The 22,049-nt window shown below is 36.7% G+C and overlaps 1 protein-coding gene across 1 annotated transcript in view; it reads left to right on the forward strand.

Annotated features, from left to right (window-relative positions):
- The window catches only part of TINAG (tubulointerstitial nephritis antigen), a 98,361-nt gene that overhangs the window by 16,068 nt on the left and 60,244 nt on the right, over positions 1–22,049 (forward strand). Inside the window, exons 4-5 of the mRNA XM_020910179.2 lie at positions 4,852–4,966; positions 19,483–19,606. Coding sequence (XP_020765838.2) covers positions 4,852–4,966; positions 19,483–19,606 — 239 coding nt within the window. The remainder of the gene's footprint in view (positions 1–4,851; positions 4,967–19,482; positions 19,607–22,049) is intronic.

A 22,049-nucleotide genomic window follows, 5' to 3' on the forward strand; every position in this document is an offset into this window, starting at 1 on the left:
TGCTGTTACATAGTCACTGTTTACAAAACATGGGGTGAGAGAGCCTGAACACACCATCTTGGCTAGTTTTCTCTCTGCCCACAAGAGGTAAGTAAAAGAGATGAGTGATGAAGAAAAGGGTCAACACTAAAATTCTTTACCAGGGAAGAAAAAGACAGAGTGTAGAAAGTCCTTGAATTTAAAAGAAAGTTCTAATTCTCAGATATTTACTGTTTCTGATGTTCAAGTTGCTTTCATGTGTGAAAATGAAATCATTTTATATCATTCAGTGTCTATTTTAGGCTCCTTTAAAAATAACCTACAGGCAAATATATGCAGCCTTTGCTTTAAAGCATTTATTTCTGGCATCTTGGTAGTATCTAGATCCAAGTCTTTATTCATTCTGCATAACCTACTTTGGTGCTTATTTATTCCTTGTATTATGTTTTCATGCAATTAATATTAACAAAACATGTGTTTCCCTTTTGGCACTGCTGAGGATACAAATAAATAATGTCTTAGAGGAATTTACAGTCCAGCTGAGGAGCCCACATGTCATAGCTTTGTAAAAGGGTTTCTAATGATAGGACTGTTATAAATCCCAAATTCGTAGCACAAGTGATAACCAGTAAGTTAGAACCAAGGGAGAAAGAGACAGTCTTAGTTATCTGATGCTGTGTAACAAAATCTCTTCGGAATTTAGTAGCTTAAAACCACAAGCTTTATTTATTCATTTATTTTTTAAGAGTTCTCTTTATTTTGGCTGCACCTTGCAGCATAGGGGATCTTTTTTAAAATTAATTTATTTTTTATTGAAGGATAATTGCTTTACAGAATTTTGCTGTTTTCTGTCAAACCTCAACATGAATCAGCCATAGGTATACATATGTCTCCTCTCTTTTGAAATTCCCTCCCATCTCCCTCCCTACCAATATGGTATCATAGAAACTTACCTTACATTACCATATGTAAAATAGATAGCCAACGGGAATTTGCTGTATGGCTCAGGAAACTCAAACAGGGGCACAAGCTTTATTTATTTTCTTTTTTTAATTAAATTTATTTATTTATTTTAATTGGAAGCTAATTACTTTACAATATTGTAGTGGTTTTTGCCATACATTGACATGGAAGCAACCTAGATGACCATCGGCAGAAGAATGGATAAGAAAACTGTGTTACATATACACAATGGAATATTACTCAGCTATTAAAAAGAATGCATTTGAATCAGTTCTAATGAGGTGGATGAAACTGGAGCTTATCATACAGAGTGAAGTAAGTCAGAAAGAAAAACACCAATACAGTATACTAACACATATATATGGAATTTAGAAAGATGGTAACAATGACCCTATATGCAAGACAGCAAAAGAGACACAGATGTAAAGAACAGACTTTTGGACTCTGCGGGAGAAGGCGAGGGTGGGATGATTTGAGAGAATAGCACTGAAACATGTATATTATCATATGTGAAATAGATGGCCAGCCCAGGTTGGATGCATGAGAAAGGGTGCTCAGGGCTGGTGCACTGGGACGACCCTGAGGGATGGGATGGGGAGGGAGGTGGGGGGGTTCAGGGTGGGGACACATGTACACCCTTGACTTCATTTTTACGTTCACATCAGCATACAGGATGGGCTTAGCTGAGGCTCTTTTCCTGATCTTTCCTTGGGTTACTCATGTGTCCACAGACATCTGGAGCCTTAGCTGGGCTGCACTGTCTAGGTGGCCTCACTCCCATGGCTGGTTGTTGGGGGCCCACATGTGTCCAGGAGGACAGCCTTGTCATCTTCATATAATGACAGTGTTCAAGTGGGACACAAGTGGAGGCTAGAAATGGCCCCTTCGGAGGCCAAGGCTTGACGTTTTCACGTTGCCAGTTTCACTGCTTTCTACTGAGCAGAGCAAGTCATCAGGCCAGCTCACTTTCAACAGTTGGAGAAATGAACTCCATTTCTTAAGAGCCACAAAGAATTTGTGTCCATTTTTAATCTATCATATCTCTAAACCTGATTTTTTATTACGAACTCAATGTCTAGTCTATTGAATAAGTTGGTCCTGATTTCTCAATAATGTGTCAAATCAAAAATACCCCAGACTAAAAAGATTAGCCCTTGACTTGTCCTTGGTTACTGGCAGCTCCCTCTACCTTGTCAACTAAGCCAGAATATCCGAAGTTAGTTTCAGCCTTTTGCCCTCTTCACTCTCAGTCACTATGCTCTTATTTTTCTCACAAGGCTTATTTTAGAAATTTATTTCCTTATTTCGATGCTATATTCTAGTGCATTTCTTGATCAAGCCTAGTTTGAAGTGATCTGACTTTTTTGTTTCCAGCTTAATGAAACCTCAAACCAATCCTTTATATTTTCATGGCTGTCCTTCTAAAACAAAGCTTTGCTTCTGTCACTCTTGTTCTTGAAAACTCTTCAATGACACGCCATTGCTTCAGAATATAATTACGCTCCTCTGCATAAATGACAATTTGGCCCAAATACTTTCCCACCTCATCATTTATACTCTTTCCAGCCTGTCTTTCTGGTCTCTCTCATAGTTTAAGCATTACATATCTCCTCTTCACTAAATGTGCTTCCCAATTTCAAATCTGTTTTGCTCCAGAGTTGCCTTTGTTTAGAATAAATTCTATCTTCTCCCACGTCTGGCCACCTAACTCATTCTCATTCTTCTAGGATGAGCACTGAAAAGTCACTGTCTGTAAAAAATTGTTCTAACTGCTTCAGGCAGAGTTATGTTTCAATTCTCTACTCTGATCAGGATTTGACCTACTGCTAATAAATAACACAAACTGAAGTCATTTCTCTCTTTGTCATTTTTTAGGGTATGAAATTTTTGAAGGCTGAGAATTTTATTTATTTCTATGTTCCCAGTGTTTATTGGAGAATATGATCAATAAATTAAGAAGGTTCAGTAAATGCTAACTTGGAAACTGATGACAGACATAGAGAACAGATTGGTGGTTGCCAAACAGGAGGCAGGGTAGGAGAGAGATGGATTGGGAGTTTGGAGTTAGTAGATGCAAACTGTTACATATGGAATATGGAATGGAAAAAGACTAAGTTCTACTGTGTAGCACAGGGAGATATATTCAGTATCTTGGAATAAATCATAATAGAGTTTTTCTTTTTTTAGAAAATATACATGTGTAAAAATATTTTAAATATTTCTTTAATATTTAAATTTCTTTTTTAAAAAAGGTGTATAATATACAGGGTTCCCTGGTGGTTCAGCGGTAAAGAATCTGCCTGCCAGTGCAGGAAATGAGGGTTTGATTCCTGGGTTGGGAAGATAACCTGGAGAAAGAAATGGCCACCCACTCTAGTACTGTTGCCTGGGAAACCCCATGGGCAGAGGAGTCTGGTGGGTTACAGTCCCTGGGGTCACAAAAGAGTCAGACATGACTTAGTGACTAAACAACAACAATACCACACACACACACACACACACACACACACACACACACCACACACAACCTATACATGTACTTAAATGTATAGAAATAGTACCTACTCTCACTCTGTTTGATAAACTCTAATATTTCCTATTGTTTTCCCCATATTCTATCTTTTAAAATATTGATCCCTGTTTACTAAATTGAATGATTAATTAAAAGACCAACAAATATCTCAATATTTGAAGACTACTAGTGTGGAGCACCAAAAACATGCTTTACTGACATCATGATTTTGCCTAAGGCTGGTCCTGGTAGTCTCTTAAATAAAGGCTGCAGTATCTAATATATTCAGAAATTTCCTTATTGAAATTCCTTGGATGATGGACATTATATTTAAAAACTGTGGCTCAAAGTTGCTTAAGGTTTTATGAAATAACAGATCTTATGAAAGAAAAGCATTAACTTGTCAGGCATATTATTGAAACTTAAGTTGCATCTTGAATCATTCCTTGATCCTTTCACATTATAAGCAATTTGGGGGATAAACACAGAAGGATAAAGCTTAGTTTTGACTTAAGTACTGAAAATATATTGTCCTCAATTTGTAGCTAATTCAAATAACATTGATTAAATTATTTTCATCTTTTTCTGATTAATCAAACTTGATTAAATTACTTTTCATTTTTTTTCATTTGTCATCTCCTATCATCTCTTAAGGAATTTTCTTCAAATATCAACGTAAGATTTTGAAAACAAACCTTCCTTTTCTGTGTAAGGCATGAAATATATTTCTAGAAATGTATGCGCTGTTTTGTTATCTAATTTTACATCAATTGAATTCATATTGTTAATAATGACTAAGATTATTGGGCACTTAACACAAATTAACTCATTTATATGTAATAGGCTATTTTAATATTTAAATGAAATATTTCAATAAAATTAATTAGCATTGCTGTAATCTTTTTAAGTGTAATTATTTTGTCTTCAATTTTTCATGGATACTTCTTTTTACACAGTCAACTTCTTTTCAAATCTAAATTATAAATAAAACATTACCTTATTTAACCTTTAAATGCATTCCTGAATGTTCAAGCTTCTTTCTAAAATGCATTTAATGATTTTTAAAAGAAACTACATATATTGGCCTTTTACTAAAATCACTTCACCATAAGTAGAGATTCCATATTCTTAAATTTAGTCTGTGTTGATACAGCTTTAGTTTCCTCATATGAGTTATTTAAATCATTGACATAGACCTAGTTTAAGAAGAGTGATACGTTTCCATATTAGAGTGATCAGTAATGCATCATTAATATAACAAATATCTAGGTCTCAGTAATGGTTCCAATTTTGTCAGACTTGCTTCTGTATAATTTCAGAAAAACACATGAACCTATATTGATGAAAGTGACATCATATAACCTGTACCTATTTTTTCTCTTTCATTTGTAAGGCAGATGGACAGCCCAGAACTATAGCCAGTTCTGGGGAATGACATTAGAGGAGGGTTTCAAATACCGCCTTGGCACCTTACCACCCAGCCCCCTGCTTCTGAGCATGAACGAAGTGACCGTAAGTATTTGCTCAGTTTGATTCGTGTATATGTGTGTTTGTATAAGTGTGTTCATAGGTGCATTTAAAGCAACTTTTAAAATTACTTTTCATTGGAGTATAGTTGCTTTACAATATTGTGTTAGTTTCTACTATACAGCAAAGTGAATCAGCTATAATTATACATATGCTCAGGCATTCAGAGATGTCTGACTTTCTGTGACCCTTTGGACTGTAGCCCACCAGGCTCTACTGTCCATGAGATTTTTCAGGTGAGAATATTGGAGTGGGTTGCCATTTTTTCTTCCAGGGAAACTTCCTGACCCAGAGATCAAATTCATGTCTCCTGTGTCTCCTGTATTGCAGGGGACTTCTTTACCACTGAGACATAGGGGAAGCCCAGTTATATATCCTCTTCTTTGGATTTCCTTCCTATTTAGGTCACACAGAGCATTGAGTGGAGTTCACTCTGCTATAAGTAGGTTCTCATTAGTTATCTATCTATACACAGGATCAATAGTATATATGTCAATATCCATCTCCCAATTCCTTCCACTTCACCCCTTTCCCCTCTTGGTGTCCATACGTTTGTTCTCTATGTCTCTGTCTCTATATCTGCTTTGCAAACAAGATCATTTAAAATAACTGAAATAGTGAGTTTTGAGCATTCTGAGATAATTGTCATATTAAAAAAAAAAAAAACCTTTCCACAAAATGGTTGTTATTCCCCTCAAAATTTTCATGTGGACTTTGAAAGTTCACTAATATCAATTAGATATAGTCTCTTCAAGAATGATTGTGTGTCCATTTACACTGATAATCATTTCAGGGAAATTCATGTTTCTGATAACTGGCTTTCCAGTGACTCAGTGCTTTAAGCAAGTCATTAATTGTCCTTATTTATCTTTTTTAAGTAAACTTGGTTATTTTGTGAATTCATCAAAACAGTTTTGATGGCTCCCTTGGATTCTCTATTATGAAATAAAAAAAAAATGCCAGTAACTGCAGATGAGTGTGCTTTGATGATTAATAAAGTTTATCTTCAAAAATCCTCACATTTTTCATTTAAAGAACACCTTCAAACTTTGCCTGACAAGCTGGCAAACTCCTTCATGAAGTTGCCACTTTTCCTAATGCCTTCGTGCTCTGTACTACTGAATTAGTTTTCCCTTTCGTTCTTGAGAGGTGTTATCTTCTGATCATAGGCGTCTTGTATAAAGAGACTTCTCTTTCTCTAGTTATCACAAATCTCTAACTTAGAGCTGCAGCTTTACCAGCTCATGTGTGGACCTTTCAGTTGAGATGTTGATTATATTCAAGGCCTGTTATAAATGCCCAGGGCATTTGTATGTTTTTAAGATTCCACATATAAGTGATATCATAGGATATTTTTCTTTCTCTGTCTGACTTACTTCAAAAACAAACTTATGGTTACCAAAAGGGAAAGGTGGAAAGGAGGGATAAATTAGGAGTTTGGAATTGGCATATACACATTGTGTGTGTGCCTGTATGGCCAGATTCTTTGCCACCGTGTCTCTTGCGTCTAGCAGTATCAGGCTGATTCTTTACCACTGAGCTCCCTAAGAAGCCCTTGTATATAAAATAGATAATCAAAAAAGAGTGCTGTATATCTTGGGGCTTTCCTGGTGGCTCAAATAGTAAGGAATCTATCTGCAATGCAGGAAATTCAGGTTCAATACCTGGGTCAGGAAGATACCCTGAAGAAGGGAATGGTAATCCACTCCAGTATTCTTGCCTGGAGCATTCCATGGACAGAAGAGCCTGGAGGGCTACAGTCCATGAGGTCTCAAAGAGTCAGATATGACTGAGGAACTAACACAACACACCCTGTATATCTCAGGGAACTCCACTCAATATTCTGTAATAGACTTCATGGGAAAAGGATCTGAAAAAGGATGCATATTTGCATATAGACAAACTGAATCACTTTGCTGTACACCTAAAACAAACACAACATTGAAAATCAATTAAGCTCCAATATAAAATAAAAATTAAATTTAAAAAAGCCCAAAGAACAAATGCCCAGGCTGCTAAAGAACTGCCACTTCACTCTGCAATGAAGATGTCAGTTCCTGGCTGTCTGGAAGCTCTCAGCATCTGAGAGCAAGCAGTGCTGCTGTTTGTTGTTGGATGAGTTGTAAATCCACAAGTTTCTCATTAAATGTTTGATGTGCTTTGCTTTCGAAAGATGTAATCCCCTGAGTTATTATTCCAATTCACATTCAAGTAGCAGACTCTGCTAAATTATAACTAGTATGCAAAAAGATCATGATAGCTGCCATGGATTGAGTAGTTGTGTGCCAAGCACTCTTACTAGCACTTTCATACATTATCTCATCTAATTCTTGGCTTGATGTAGTGGGTACTGTAAATATCTGTGTTTTAAAGACAAGAACACTGACAAAGAGAGAGGCTAAGTCCCACTGAAGTAGAGAGACACCACCTAGAATGACTTAAATGGCAGAGCCAGGACTATACTATTATACTTTTTTATTCTACTAGAATTGTTTTACAATGGGTTAGTTTCTACTGTAAGACAACGTGAGTCAGCTATATGTATACATTTATTCTCTCCCTCTTGAGCCTCCCTTCCCCTCCTATCTCACCTCTCTAGGTCATCACAGCACAGGGCAGAGTTCACTGTGTGTATGAGAAGCAGTTTTCTACTATCTATTTTATACATGTTAGTGCGTATATGTCAATGCTGGTCTCTCAGTTCATCTCAGCCACTCCCCACTCTACTGTGTTCACAATTCCCTTCTCTATGTCTTCATCTCTATTCTTGCCCTGCAGATAGGTTCGGCTGTGGCATTTTTCTAGATTCCATAATATATACATTAATATGTGATATTTTCCTCTTCCTGATTTACTTCACTCTGTATGACAGACTCTAGTTTCATCCACATCACTATGAATGACCCAATTTTGTTCCTTTTTACATCTGAGTAATACTCCATTGTATATATATATGTACCATGTCTTCTTTATCCATTTATCTGTTGATAGCCATCTAAGTTGCTCTATATCATGAGCAGAGCCAGGACTTTAAAAGATCTGTATCCCAAATGGTACTGAGTGTTCCTGTAGAATCAGTTAACTTTGACCCATTCAGGTTCAAAATAGCAAAGTGGCTTTTAATCTTGGAACCATATCTCTTTCTGAAATGATCAGCTTAGATATATTTCTAATCAGCAAATATGACTCATTGACTACACCTACTTCTGCTTCATTGATGGCACTAAAGCCTTTGACTGTGTGGATCACAACAAACTGAAAAATTCTTAAAGAGATGGGACTACCAGACCACCTTACCTGCCTCCTGAGAAAGAAACCTGTATGCAGGTCAAGAAGCAACAGTTAGTACCAGACATGGAACAACAGACTGGTTCAATATTGGGAAGGGAGTACATCAAGGCTGTATATTGTCACTCTGTTTATTTAACTTATATGCTGAGTACATGATGCCAAATGCTTGGCTAGATGAAGCACAAACTGGGGTCAAGATTTCCCAGAGAAGTATCAATAACCTCAGATATGCAGATGATACCACCCTTGTGGCAGAAAATGAAGAAGAACTAAAGAGCCTCTAAATGAAGGTGAAGGAGGAGAGTGAAAAAGCTGTCTTAAAACTCAACATTCAGAAAACTAAGATCATGGCATCCGGTCCCATGACTTTATGGCCAATAGATGGGGAAACAATGAAAACAGTGACAGACTGTATTTTCTTGGGATCCAAAATCACTGCAGATGGTGACTACAGGCATGGAATTAAAAGACACTTGCTCCTTGGAAGAAAAGCTATGGCAGACCTAGACAGTGTACTGAAAAGCAGAGATATTATTTTACCTACAAGGGTCCCTTTAGTTAAAGCTATGGTTTTTCTAATAGTCATGTGTGCATGTGAGAGTTGGACGATAAAGAAGGCTAAAAACCAAAGAGTTGATGTTTTTTTAATTGTGGCATTGGAGAAGACTCTTGAGAGTCCCTTAGACTTAAAGGAGATCAAGCCAGTCAATCCTAAATGAACTCAATCCTGAATATTCTTTGGAAGGACTGATGTTGAAACGCCAATACTTTGGTCACAGATGAGAAGAACCAACTCATTGGAAAAGATAGTGATGCTGGGAAAGATTGAAGGCAGGAGGAGAAGGGGATGACAGAGGACGAGACGGTTGGTTGGCATCACTGATTCAATGAATATGAGTTTGAGCAACCTCCGGGAGATGGTGATGGACAGCGATGCCTGGCATGCTGCAGTCCATGGGGTCGCAAAGAGTCAGACACAACTGAGTGACTGAACAGCTACAGTAGATATATTTTTGGATTTTTTTCTACAATCAGTAAATTATAACACCTTTAGAGGTTATCCTGACTTTGAGTGACTTAATTATATGATCATTGTTTTCTTTTTCATTTTTGTCCTTATCTGTATAAAAAGAGACAGAATTGTTTGGGAAAATAAGACATTCATCCTCTTTATAAGGAATACTTTTCCCTTGCTTATAGTGAGGGCCCACTAAGCCAAATGCTCATTTAGGTGTCAATATACATTTTCTCTGAATTCTTTCTAACATATCTTTTGAAGCTCTGTTTTCTTGCAACTTAGAGTATTTTATATTCTAGGGGAAATGAGGTACATTTCTTTCCCAGGTTGCCACAGTTTATAGCATAGGAAAAGGAAATCTAATTCTAAATCACTTATTGGCTCCTGGGGATTTGTTTGCATAAAAGTCACTAAAGCGATATTTAAATGAAAAACGATTAGTGCTTTGGGAGAATTTAAATTACCCAGCACTATGAATTAATGTAATAAAGTTGCCAAGTAATTCCAGGAAGGCAATAAGGAAAATTTGGCTGATCTGTAAGAGTTCTGTTACCCACTTATTATACAAAGCAAGGAAATAGCTTCCCATTTCTAAGGCACAGTAGCTTGAGGGCTGAAGCCTCTTCAAAAAATTTCTGAGTGTTGAAATTGTCCTGATATCTGGTCAAATATTAGAAAATCAGGAACATAACAAGTACTTCAGTGAATAACATGGGATCAAATGAACTGCGTTAAAATGGTTGCTACAGGAAGAGCTTTAAAAATAGGTTAATTCTTAGCCTGGTGACTATGTATAATACAAAATACCCCCAATACATCAAATGGACTCTGAATACAGTAGAAATGAATTATTTTGTGTGTGTTTGCTTCTGGATAACTCCCCTTCCCCCACATTTTCAAAGTACAATTTTCAACATAGAATGATGTGTTAAAACTAACTGTACTAACTGGATAGGCAGTTACCAACAGTTGGGATGGTTTTTCTGAGAACCCTGCATCACCAGCCCAAGGCATGTTGTTTTCCTTGAGCACATTACCTGGATGAGAACTGAGATTGATCATATTCTTTATCTTGAGTGGGAAAGGTAAACTGTGAGTCATTCCTGGTTCCTGGGAAAACTCTTCTCTTCTCTAGCTGGCCTCTTGGCTTCATGGCTTGATTGAAGCCATTATTCCCATAATATGTCTTCTGAGCTAAGTTAGAGGCTTATCAACAGGTCTTCTACAAAGAGTTCCATGATCATATAAATATGAAAAACCTGGTTAATCTGTATGAATTAATTCAACCCAAATGAATTTTTGTAGACTGCAATGTGTAACAATGAGGAATAGAATATATTAATCATGGGAGGTTAGGAAGAATCTAGCTTAAAGATTTTGGTAGCCCTTCCTGGATGACAGTCCTAAGTGTGAGCAGACAAAAGGAAATAAAAACTTATTGTTTTCCCTGGTACAAGCAGACTGAATGAGAGGAAATGAGAGGGGGAAAGAACGAGGCCAAGAGGGTCCTGACTAGACCATGCAGTTCCTAGTTTTGTAGGAAGACTCACTTCTACCCACTTTAGAATTATATCTCGTGTCAAGTCAAATGACATTGGCTGATCAACCTTTGCCTAACTTTTTCTTAAAGGTGCTTTCTTGAGATTGTTCAAAATAATGTCTTGATTGGACAACTCTGTTCCAAATTGTTTTCCTCTAAATTAGATGAACCAACAATTCTCTGTCAGCCCACTGGGACTTTGTGTGCTGTCTGGATAAATTCACAGTGGGACTGATGGGGAGCTGGTCTTCAGAAGACCATAGCTCCCTGCAAATTTAAATTCTACCACTTAAGACTTTTTTCTCTTTATGGTAGAAAAACATGTTAGAAACTGTTAAAAACACAGTTAAAACAGGTTAGAAAACACAGAAATTTATTTCAATATTTCTCAATATTTGTGCCATTAGCCATCAATCCTGCAAGGTTTGGAGTAAAGAGTAAAGGTGTCCTATCTGTGGTCAAATATATTTGTGAAATGGTGTATCTTTCTTCCAAAGAGTCACACTATTCATTAATATACTGAAGAGAACTCTTCCTTCATTGACATTTTTTTGTTACCCCGTGTTTCCTAATCTCATGACATCATAGAACCTTTTCTCCTTTGCTTATAATGATGGGTAATATTCCACAGGATTTATATTTCACAGAACACACTTAGGAGATGCTAAAATATTGAAAGAAAAGTGCTGGAGGGAGCAGAAATGCATTCAGGGATAAAACAAAGGTTTCTCAGTGTCTAAAAAAGAAAAGAATTATTATGATTGTAGGCAAAATTGACGTGCAACTTTGGGAGTTGGTGATGGACAGGGGAGCCTGGCATGCTTCTGTCCATGGGGTTGCAAAGAGTCAGGACTGAACAACTGAACTGAGAACTGAGGTCCTTTGAAACCAACAGAAGCAACACAGTTGAGGTCTGTTGATAGGTACATGTAGGCAGTGCATTTTGTCACATGGCTGTGTTTCATATGCCCTGATGGACATGAGTTCTGCATTCTGTGTGCTTGGATCTTATTTAGCCTGGCTTAAATGTTTATAGCAGAGGTACCCAGCTCACAGGCCTGTGAGAAGTCCATGAAATGATGAATAAGAAGTACTTACCACACAGTTATAATAGATTGAGCATAATCTATTATGCTCATATAATAGTTGAGCATAACAGAAATGTTATTATATAATATATAAATTTGTTCTTTCTTCCTTGTATTAACCTTGGGAGAATAGCAGATTTCTGAAACTGGTTAATTCTGTAAGAGCTAAATAATGAAAGACTTCATTATTTAGAGCATTTTATTTCATAAATAGAGTGTTGTTCTGTATTTATTGGCCCTGACGGACTTTATGTATTTCTGGTGAACCTGAAAATTCTACTCTGCTCCTAAATCAAATCAAATCAAATCATGTCAAGTCTAATCTAATCAAATGAACAGTTCTGTACCTGATTGTTTCTCAGGCATCAAGTTCAAGTGCATTGAATATAAGAGATAACTTTAAGAAGCTTCCCTGAGTTATATCCTATTATAAATATTGCAAATATTTTGAATAAAAGATACTGTTTTCAAACAGAGATAGGGAAAGTCAGAGTTCATTTCTCTACTTGGCTTAGTTAAAAAAATATAATTTTAATAGCTTTGTTATTCATTCCCTGGAAGAACAATGAAGTTAACTAAGTTATCACAAATAAGACTCACCTCTTTGGTGGAGCTATTTGGAAACGATTAAAACATTAATAAGGCTGGTATAACATTTAAAACCTGTAGCTAAGGAGTTCATATGCCACAACTCAGACCCGATGCAGCCAAATAAATAAGCAACAATAAACATTTATAGCCTGTAACTTTACTACATTATATGGTATCACATTGATGTATATAAACATGTTCTAAATTTAGGGGATAACCTCATTGTTTACTAGCATATCTTTTCTCAGACACTCAGTATGCATGATATTAGTGTGTCTAAGTTGGCATCACCAACAAATAAAAAATAACATCTTTTTCTTTTGTTTGTTGGAAGTTAAAGTAAAACAACATTTTATATATTATATAACTTTTAAAACCACTGATCATTGAAGTGAGAAAGAAAAATTTACTCCATCACCTGGATCATCACTATCTAGATAAAACATAGTATTTGATTTACTAAATCCATTTCTCTAGGAGGAAGTTGTTTATTATTTTCTGAAACATATTTTAGTGTTGGTAAATACTGAGTGATGAGAGGTAACTTTGGGAAATATCAGAGTGACTGTTGCTAAGGTCTTTTTACCTGTCATGTTGTTGTTTAGACACTCAGTTGTGTCCAGTTCTTTGTGACCCCATGAGCTGCAAGCACGCCAAGCTTCACTGCCCTTCATACTCTCCCAGAGCTTGCTCAGATTCATGTTCATTGGGTCGGCGATGCCATCCAAACATCTCATCCTTTGTCGCCCTCTTCTCCTCCTGCCTTCAATCTTTCCCAGCACCAGGGTCTTTTCCAATGAGTCGGCTCTTCACATCAGGTGGCCAAAGTATTGAAGCTTCAGCTTCAGCGTCAGTCGTTCCAATGAATATTCAGGATTGATTTTCTTTAGGATTGACTGGTTTGATCTCCTTGTTGTCCAAGGAACTCTCAAGAGTCTTTTCTAGCACTACAGTTCAAAAACATCAATTCTTTGGCACTCAACCTTCTTTATGGTCCAACTTTCCCATCCTTACATGACTAGTGGAAAAACCATAGCTTTGACTATATAGCCCTTTGTCAGCAAAGTGATGTCTCTGCTTTTTAATAGGCTGTCTAGGTTTGTCATAGCATACAGTAGGTGTCAATGATATGGCAGAAGAACATGACAGGCAGATGTCATGGTGGACTTTAAGTGCACACTTCCCTCAGTTCATCCCAGCATCTCCTCCACTCTGCGGGTGAAGAACCAGGGACAGAATTGGATGTCTCTGAAACAAGAGTTTTGAAATTTGAAGATTATCAAGCATTTCCTTGTGTTTCCTCCAGGCTCTCTCTTTTCTTTCTCTCTCTCCTCAAAATAGAATTTCAAACCCGTCAGCAAACTTGAGGAAATACACACTGTCCTCACTCCTTATTCAGCTGAACTTGTGGCAGAATGAATGTGTTATCCGTCTGTTCTTGAGTTTTCAGTTTATTTTCTTTACTAGTTGAAGCCTGATGCATAGCACTGTGATGTAATTGAATCAACATCATGGGGCCAAATTGATCACCACAGGACACATCTTCGAGAGAGAAATGTGAAAATTTACTTTTTCCCTTTTCTAGGAACAAAAATTGGGGGCTGTTAAAAAGTAGATTCCTGAGGTGATTTGGTGTGCTGACATAATTGATACCTGCTCTCGGCTGTTGCCGAAATATGGCCTCTGGTCACCGATGTTGAATAGAAATGCAGAGAGAGAGAGAGTTTTGTGTGAGACAGAAAAGAATAACTTTATTGCTTTGCTGGGCAAGAGGGCCACAGCGGGCTAGTGCCCTCAAGACCGTGTTTCTGACCTGGAGAGGGTAGTGAGTTTTATAGTAATGGGTCAAAGAGGGCATCGTGAGCTTGTGGGCGTTCTTCTGACTGGTTGGTGGTGAAAGTGGGAGTCCACACCATTAACCTTCTGCTTTGAAGCCATCTGGGATCTAAGTCCTTGCGGGCAGCATATAGTTAACTTCTCCTCCTTGGTAGGGGTTTCAGTATCTGCAAAACAGCTCAAGGGACATGACTTGAATACTTATCTAGAGTCCTTGAGGAATAACTAAAGGAGGCCTTGGACTTTTTTAATGGCTAAAGTATTATTATTTTGTCTTGCTTCACTCTTTTCCTTTCTTTCTGCATTTTCTCATTTCTTTAATTAAATTCACTCTTTAAAGTTTTCTAAAGATATGGAGAAGGAAATGGTAACCCATTCCAGTGCTCTTGCCTGGAGAATCCCATGGACAGAGGAGCCTGGTGGGCTGCAGTCTATGGGGTCTCAAGAGTCGGACATGACTGGGTGACTTCACTTCTAAAGACAAGAGGCAGATAGAGGACATGGGTGGGGGTCTGTTTCCAGATTATTTTGTAGCGTCCTTCTGGGTTACATGGACTCCCCAAATTAGAAACTATCTAGTCTATATGATGATTCTTCCCAAAGTGAGTTCCATGAAACGCTAGTCCTCTGATCTGCTTTACAGCAAAAATGATGTTAAATCAAATGAAATAGAGTAGAATACGTTGCATTGGGTCATGCACATCGAGAATCACAAATATTATTTTTGTTTCTTACAGCCTCTCAGCACTTGGGTAGTTTTTAAAAAATAATGCAGTGAGGACAAAAATAAAGACTATTTAATTTTTAAAGCCAGTGTTTCTTAGAACTGTTTGATTAATCAGCTGCTCCTCTTGTAATTATCTATGACAATTTCTCAGAACTAGTGTTCTGAGGAAGTCGTCTTAAGAGAGAGCAGTTCATCAATTTCCAGAGGCACATTTTCTTTATTATCACACCTCTGAAGCTGGGATGCTTCTTACATTTGACAATGTCCTGGATTCAAGCAAAAAAAAAAAAAAAAAAAAGATAAAAGGATAAATAAAAAGGGGTAAAATTCCATGGGACAAAACTTAGTAATGTGGCCACACCTGGGAGCCAAGGGAGATCAGGAAATATAGTCATTTTTCTGAGCCTGCAGGTACTGAACTAAAATCGCTATCACTAAAACTTATAAATAGAAGCAAAGCCTATTCAAAGCAGGAGCCCTGAAGAACTAGCAACACTTGCCATAGTGTGGTCACTGATTAATGATATTTACAAGAAACTCGTTCCATATAAAAAACCCAAACTGGCCAAGTAACAAAGCAAAGCTCTTTCAGATTTCAGGTATGAAGGCAAATATTATTGAAGATGAAAAATTCATTTTGCCGTTAGCAACTGGAAGTTAGCCCTTTCTTCTCCAATATTAAGTAGCTTAGAAGAAATTTCTTGGTATGCACTGCTACTGAACTTGGTCAGAAGAGAATAATATTTTCTGTAGACTTCTTCTGATTCTTGGGTCACTGCTTATCCACATTTAAGTGGGAGTAAGTGCAACTAGAGGATGAAGGGGGGATTCGCCGAGTGGATACTGTGCAGGCATGGGCTCTTAGTAACACTGTCCAGAATATCCAGAATTTGATTAGTTACTTCTCAATCTGCTCTGTGACTGGGTTTCCATTACTTTTAGAGATTTTGATTCTATTAAATGCAACAATTATTGTAAACTATTCCCCAGCATTCACCAATGCTTTTAATTCTTACATTCTTCACAGGATATTTAATCTCTAATGAAAAGTGAAATATTAAAGCAGGGAGACTGTTCAAGTTTGACTAATCTTAATCTGGAAATAGAATGTGGCTGACATTTTTCAACATTACAATGAAAGTAAAATGTCCATATGTAAGAGTGTAAAGCTTTTTAAAACTAAATTTTTGCTTCTTTTAGGTCACTGTCATTTTGGAATTTCTGTCTCTGTCAGTTGATCCTCTTGACTTTTTTGCTTTATTAAGTGATCCTTTGACCAAGAAAAAAAAATCATTTAATGAAGTCAGACTTCATTACCAACTCCTAAAAACTGTTATTCTGTGGTGTTTACTTTTCTTTATTAGCTCTTGAAAACATTCTTACTTTATAGAGGAATGCAATAATCATGGAGTAATGAGATGTAAAATTTGCCCTGTGTTTATTACATCAGATTGTCTGGTATCATAAAGTAAATAAAGTTTCAAGGTAATATGTGCTTCTTGGATCTCAAGTCCTATGGGCTTATTTTAAAGAAAAGCAATATTAAATAATTGCTAAAAAGTCTTGTAAGATCTGACAGGTGAGCTTCATGAATTGATCTTATTGATAAAAACTGTAAATATGTTTTCAATAAATATGGCATTTTGCCTGTTGTTTCTCTATCACCTTTTCTTTTTTTTTTTTATACAGGTAATTTTTATTTTTTATTTTTTTCCATTTATTTTTATTAGTTGGAGGCTAATTACTTTACATCATTGCAGTGGTTTTTGTCATACATTGAAATGAATTAGCCATGGATTTACATGTATTCCCCATCCTAGTACCCCTCCCGCCTCCCTCTCCACCCGATCCTTCTGGGTCTTCCCAGTGCACCAGGCCCGAGCACTTGTCTCATGCACCCAACCTGGGCTGGTGATCTGTTTCACCCTAGATAATATACATGTTTTGATGCTGTTCTCTTGAAACATCCCACCCTCGCCTTCTCCCAGAGTCCGCAAGTCTGTTCTATACATCTGAGTCTCTTTTTCTGTTTTGCATATAGGGTTATCGTTACCATCTTTCTAAATTCCATATATATGTGTTAGTATACTGTAATGGTCTTTATCTTTCTGGCTTACTTCACTCTGTATAATGGGCTCCAGTTTCATCCATCTCATTAGAACTGATTCAAATGAATTCTTTTTAATGGCTGAGTAATATTCCATGGTGTATATGTACCACAGCTTCCTCATCTATTCGTCTGCTGATGGGCATCTAGGTTGCTTCCATGTCCTGGCTATTATAAACAGTGCTGCGATGAACATTGGGGTGCACGTGTCTCTTTCAGATCTGGTTTCCTTGGTGTGTATGCCCAGAAGTGGGATTGCTGGGTCATATGGCAGTTCTATTTCCAGCTTTTTAAGAAATCTCCACACTGTTTTCCATAGTGGCTGTACTAGTTTGCATTCCCACCAACAGTGTAAGAGGGTTCCCTTTTCTCCACACCCTCTCCAGCATTTATTGCTTGTAGACTTTTGGATAGCAGCCATCCTGACTGACGTGTAATGGTACCTCATTGTGGTTTTGATTTGCATTTCTCTGATAATGAGTGATGTTGAGCATCTTTTCATGTGTTTGTTAGCCATCTGTATGTCTTCCTTGGAGAAATGTCTGTTTACTTCTTTGGCCCATTTTTTGATTGGGTCATTTATTTTTCTGGAGTTGAGCTGGAGGAGTTGCTTGTATATTTTTGAGATTAATCCTTTGTCTGTTGCTTCGTTTGCTATTATTTTCTCCCAATCTGAGGGCTGTCTTTTCACCTTGCTTATAGCTTCCTTTGTTGTGCAGAAGCTTTTAAGTTTCATTAGGTCCCATTTGTTTATTTTTGCTTTTATTTCTAAAATTCTGGGATGTGGGTCATAGAGGATCCTGCTGTGATATATGTCAGAGAGTGTTTTGCTTATGTTCTCCTCTAGGAGTTTTATAGTTTCTGGTCTTACATTTAGATCTTTAATCCATTTTGAGTTTATTTTTGTGTATGATGTTAGAAAGTGTTCTAGTTTCATTCTTTTACAGGTGGTTGACCAGTTTTCCCAGCACCACTTGTTAAAGAGGTTATCTTTTTTCCATTGTATATCCTTGCCTCCTTTGTCGAAGATAAGGTGACCATAGGTTCGTGGATTTATCTCTGGGCTTTCTATTCTGTTCCATTGATCTATATTTCTGTCTTTGTGCCAGTACCATACTGTCTTGATGACTGTGGCTTTGTAGTATAGTCTGAAGTCAGGCAGATTGATTCTTCCAGTTCCATTCTTCTTTCTCAGGATTACTTTGGCTATTCGAGGTTTTTTGTATTTCCATACAAAATGTGAAATTATTTGTTCTAGTTCGGTGAAAAATACCATTGGTAGTTTGATAGGGATTGCATTAGAGAAGGATTATGCATTCATATACTTTTATTTTTAAACAGTAAATCATAAAAAAATACATGCTATTATTATAACATTATGCCTGTGGGGAGGAAATGATTTTCTTAAAGTTGTGCAATCTATCAGATAGATGTATGTTTCCTCATTATTATCATACCTCCCATATCATACTGCATACCTCCCATATACAAAGTTCTCTGGTCAACTTTGGAAAGTGGATGTGGATAAAGCAATAAAGCAACTTTATTGCTTCCACAGAGCAGAAGGGAAACAGCCCAACTCCACTATTAAAATAGAATTCTAAAGTGATAAATTGCAATAACAATGTTAATCTAGCTATTTTTCTGGAACATAGGCTAGCTTAATATTATAAATTCCTAAAAGCACACTGATTAGCCAATAAATGAAGGTATGAGTAATGTATAAGGTATGTGTATTTCTGTCCCAGGTAGAAAGACTTTGAGACCGTATCTATGTCTCTGAAACTCTCTACTCAGAGAAGAAAATTTATTCTGCTCCAACTCCAAGGTTCTGCAGTGTGGCCAATCTGATGACATAAGAATCTAAAACCACCCAGATTTCTAGGATTTCTGTGATACTGCTCTTCAAGTTTTCATGCAGACACTCTATTACAATCTACTTGAGAATTTGACACTTTTCTTCCATCACCTAAATAGCAGCATTTTTAGTAAGGAAACTCAGGATATTCAAGATAACAAAAACAATGGCCAAAATTATTGAGCTATATAGTAACTGAGAAAACACATTCTATGTATTGTTCTTTCAATTTTGTACTATGTTATGATTCCCCACATTGAATTGCTATTTTTAAACATAGAGTGAAATAGATATGTTACATAAGTAATACGTTTAAGAGATGTCATTCAGAACAGTTGAACGTACAAAATAATAAAACATTATAACAGGGCATGGGGATTTCTTATAATGGTTATTGGGATAAATTGGAAAAACTCTGACACATTTGCTTATTTTTCTTCTTTAGACTTCTTTACCTGAAACTACTGATCTTCCAGAATTCTTTATTGCATCTTACAAATGGCCTGGATGGACCCATAGCCCTTTGGATCAAAAAAATTGTGCTGCATCCTGGGCTTTTTCCACTGCAAGTAATAAAATCATTTTAATTACTTCCTTACAAATTCTCCCTTTTACTCTAGGCCCTGGGATAGTAATTAAAAGGGTTTTTAATTTAGAACATTTAAATATTATCACTTGGTCAATAAAATAAAATCTTACTCTGACCAGAGAAAGCAACCTGAAGATTAAATAAAAATCCATTTTTACTCTGAAATTGGTCTTTATCATCACAGACTAATTTTAAATAGAGAGTAGATCAAAAGAGCAACAGAGAAAAGTTGCCAAAATTTGTTTGCTCTTTGAGAGTTAAGGCCAGATCATAAGAAGAGTGTAAGATTCCTTTTTACCCACATTACTATCTGTAATCCTAATATGTATGTATATACAAATAATTCTTATATGATTTTCTTTTGATTAGAGCTTCAGAAATATATTTAATTATGAAATTAATATATTTGATGTAGAGACTTCAGAACTAAGTGATAATGGATTAAATGGACTTTATCTCATTTTAGATAAAATCAGTTTTGTAGGTTCTGACTCTACAGTGATACAACTGATCTTCTAACAAGAGTAGTTTCCAAACTACTTCAAAAGTGTAAGGAGGGACTTCCCTGGTGGCCCAGTGGTTAAGACTTTGCCTTCCAGTGGAGAGGGTGTGGGCTTGAACCTTAGTGGGAGAGCTAAGCTCCAACATGTCTTATGGCCAAAATACCAAAACATAAAACAGAAGCAATATTGTAAAAAATTCAGTAAAGACTTAAAAAAGAGTTCATTAAAAGCAGTGTGAGGGATAACATACCACTATTACAGCAACTTCATAGAGTTTCACAAGGCCAGTACATCAGTACTCAGGTTAATCCCAAGATTTGGTCTCCAAAGTATCCTCAAAATGTGTTGATTTTATTACAACAATTCAACCTCACACAACATTGTCTACTCTCAAAGATGAGTTTCATAAAACTGCTCTATGCTTAGAAATAATTCCAAGAGTCCTCAAAAAGAGACTAAGTACTGAACACATCATGAAATAACTTCATGGGCTCTGACGGGTGGCACTTCTTGGGACAGAGGAGTGCTGAGACTTTCTCTAAATACCTCTCTCTATCACTTCATAGAATAAGCTAGTTTGTTCTAGAAAAGATGCATTTGGTTGAGCTCACCCTGGAGCATCTCCATCTGTCACTTCTATGGCAATGCTTATTCCCCCAGGGTAACATTCTCTGGCATGGGAATCTCTTTGAGCCTGGTTTCAACTGGATGGGGACAGATTTAATTAGATACATCATTTGCCATTTTATGTTTATGTGGTTAATGTATTACACCTCCTAAGGGATATATAATAATTTTACTTTAAGCTAGACCAGCATTTCTGAAGATGTCTTAGGAAATATATTTGTTGTGAAATACTGAGAGTAACTTGCTAGGCTGATCTGGGCTGTGTATTTTTGGGGTCCATTGATCACAGTCCCATAGACGGCCTCAGCACAGGGCTAAGTCCATCTGTCCCTCTGCCTAACAGATGACAGTTTTGTACCCTGCATATTCAATGTAGCAATAGTTACAATGAGAAAATTTGTCTTTCAAAGAAGACAAAATGGGATAAAGAAGACAATTAAAAATATACACACATGGTGATGCCTGCTGCAGAGAAAATTTGGAGACAGAATAAAATAAGCAGGAAAAATAGCAGTGTGAGTCTCAGAGGTAAAGCCCGGTGAAAGTTTTCAGATAAAGAGTGGAAAACAATTTGTTGAACTGAGTCATTCTTAAATCTTCTGACCTTTTCTAAGTATTTCAAGAGAATTTGGATTAAACCTTCACTGAGATTCAGGAATGTCTGTAATAAGAGCAACATGTTGAATATAATTAGAATTTAAAGCTCTTATCCTTTGGTTGGAGTCTACAGACTCATGGGGCTGGAAGGGAAGGTAGAGGTCCCCATTTTCAAGCCTTTGCTTTTATAAAAGAGGCACAAACAAAGGAAGTGACCTGCCTGAAGGGAAAGGCAAGAAGTCCCAGAAGTGACCCCAGAGGCAGGTTTCTGACTCCTTCAGTATTGTTTGTGAAATTCTTTTATGAACCAGAGAATAGTTACGGGAATACTTGATTCTGAGCCCTTGTACTGAAAGTCAAAGCATCAAGGAATTTCTATTTTCTTTTATGAAACAGGGAATTATTTTCTTGAGACTGAGAGAGATGGAGGTATAATGATTTTTGCTCCTATGAAATGTATCCTAGCACAAAATATATGGGAATTGAGATGCAAGTAGGAGGTTATAGATCCAACACACACTGAGCATCTAAAATATGCCAGCAATCGCACTACAGAATTGTACATGTGCTATAATTACATAAAAACTATGTGTATACAGAAATACATATGTAAAGGAATTATTTTTAAAGAATTTATTTCAGTGCTAATTTAATAATTCTAAACTGGCACTGTGAGGGGTTCCAATACACAGATAA

Source organism: Odocoileus virginianus, chromosome 27, assembly GCF_023699985.2.
Source record: "Odocoileus virginianus isolate 20LAN1187 ecotype Illinois chromosome 27, Ovbor_1.2, whole genome shotgun sequence".
Classification (NCBI taxonomy): domain Eukaryota; kingdom Metazoa; phylum Chordata; class Mammalia; order Artiodactyla; family Cervidae; genus Odocoileus; species Odocoileus virginianus.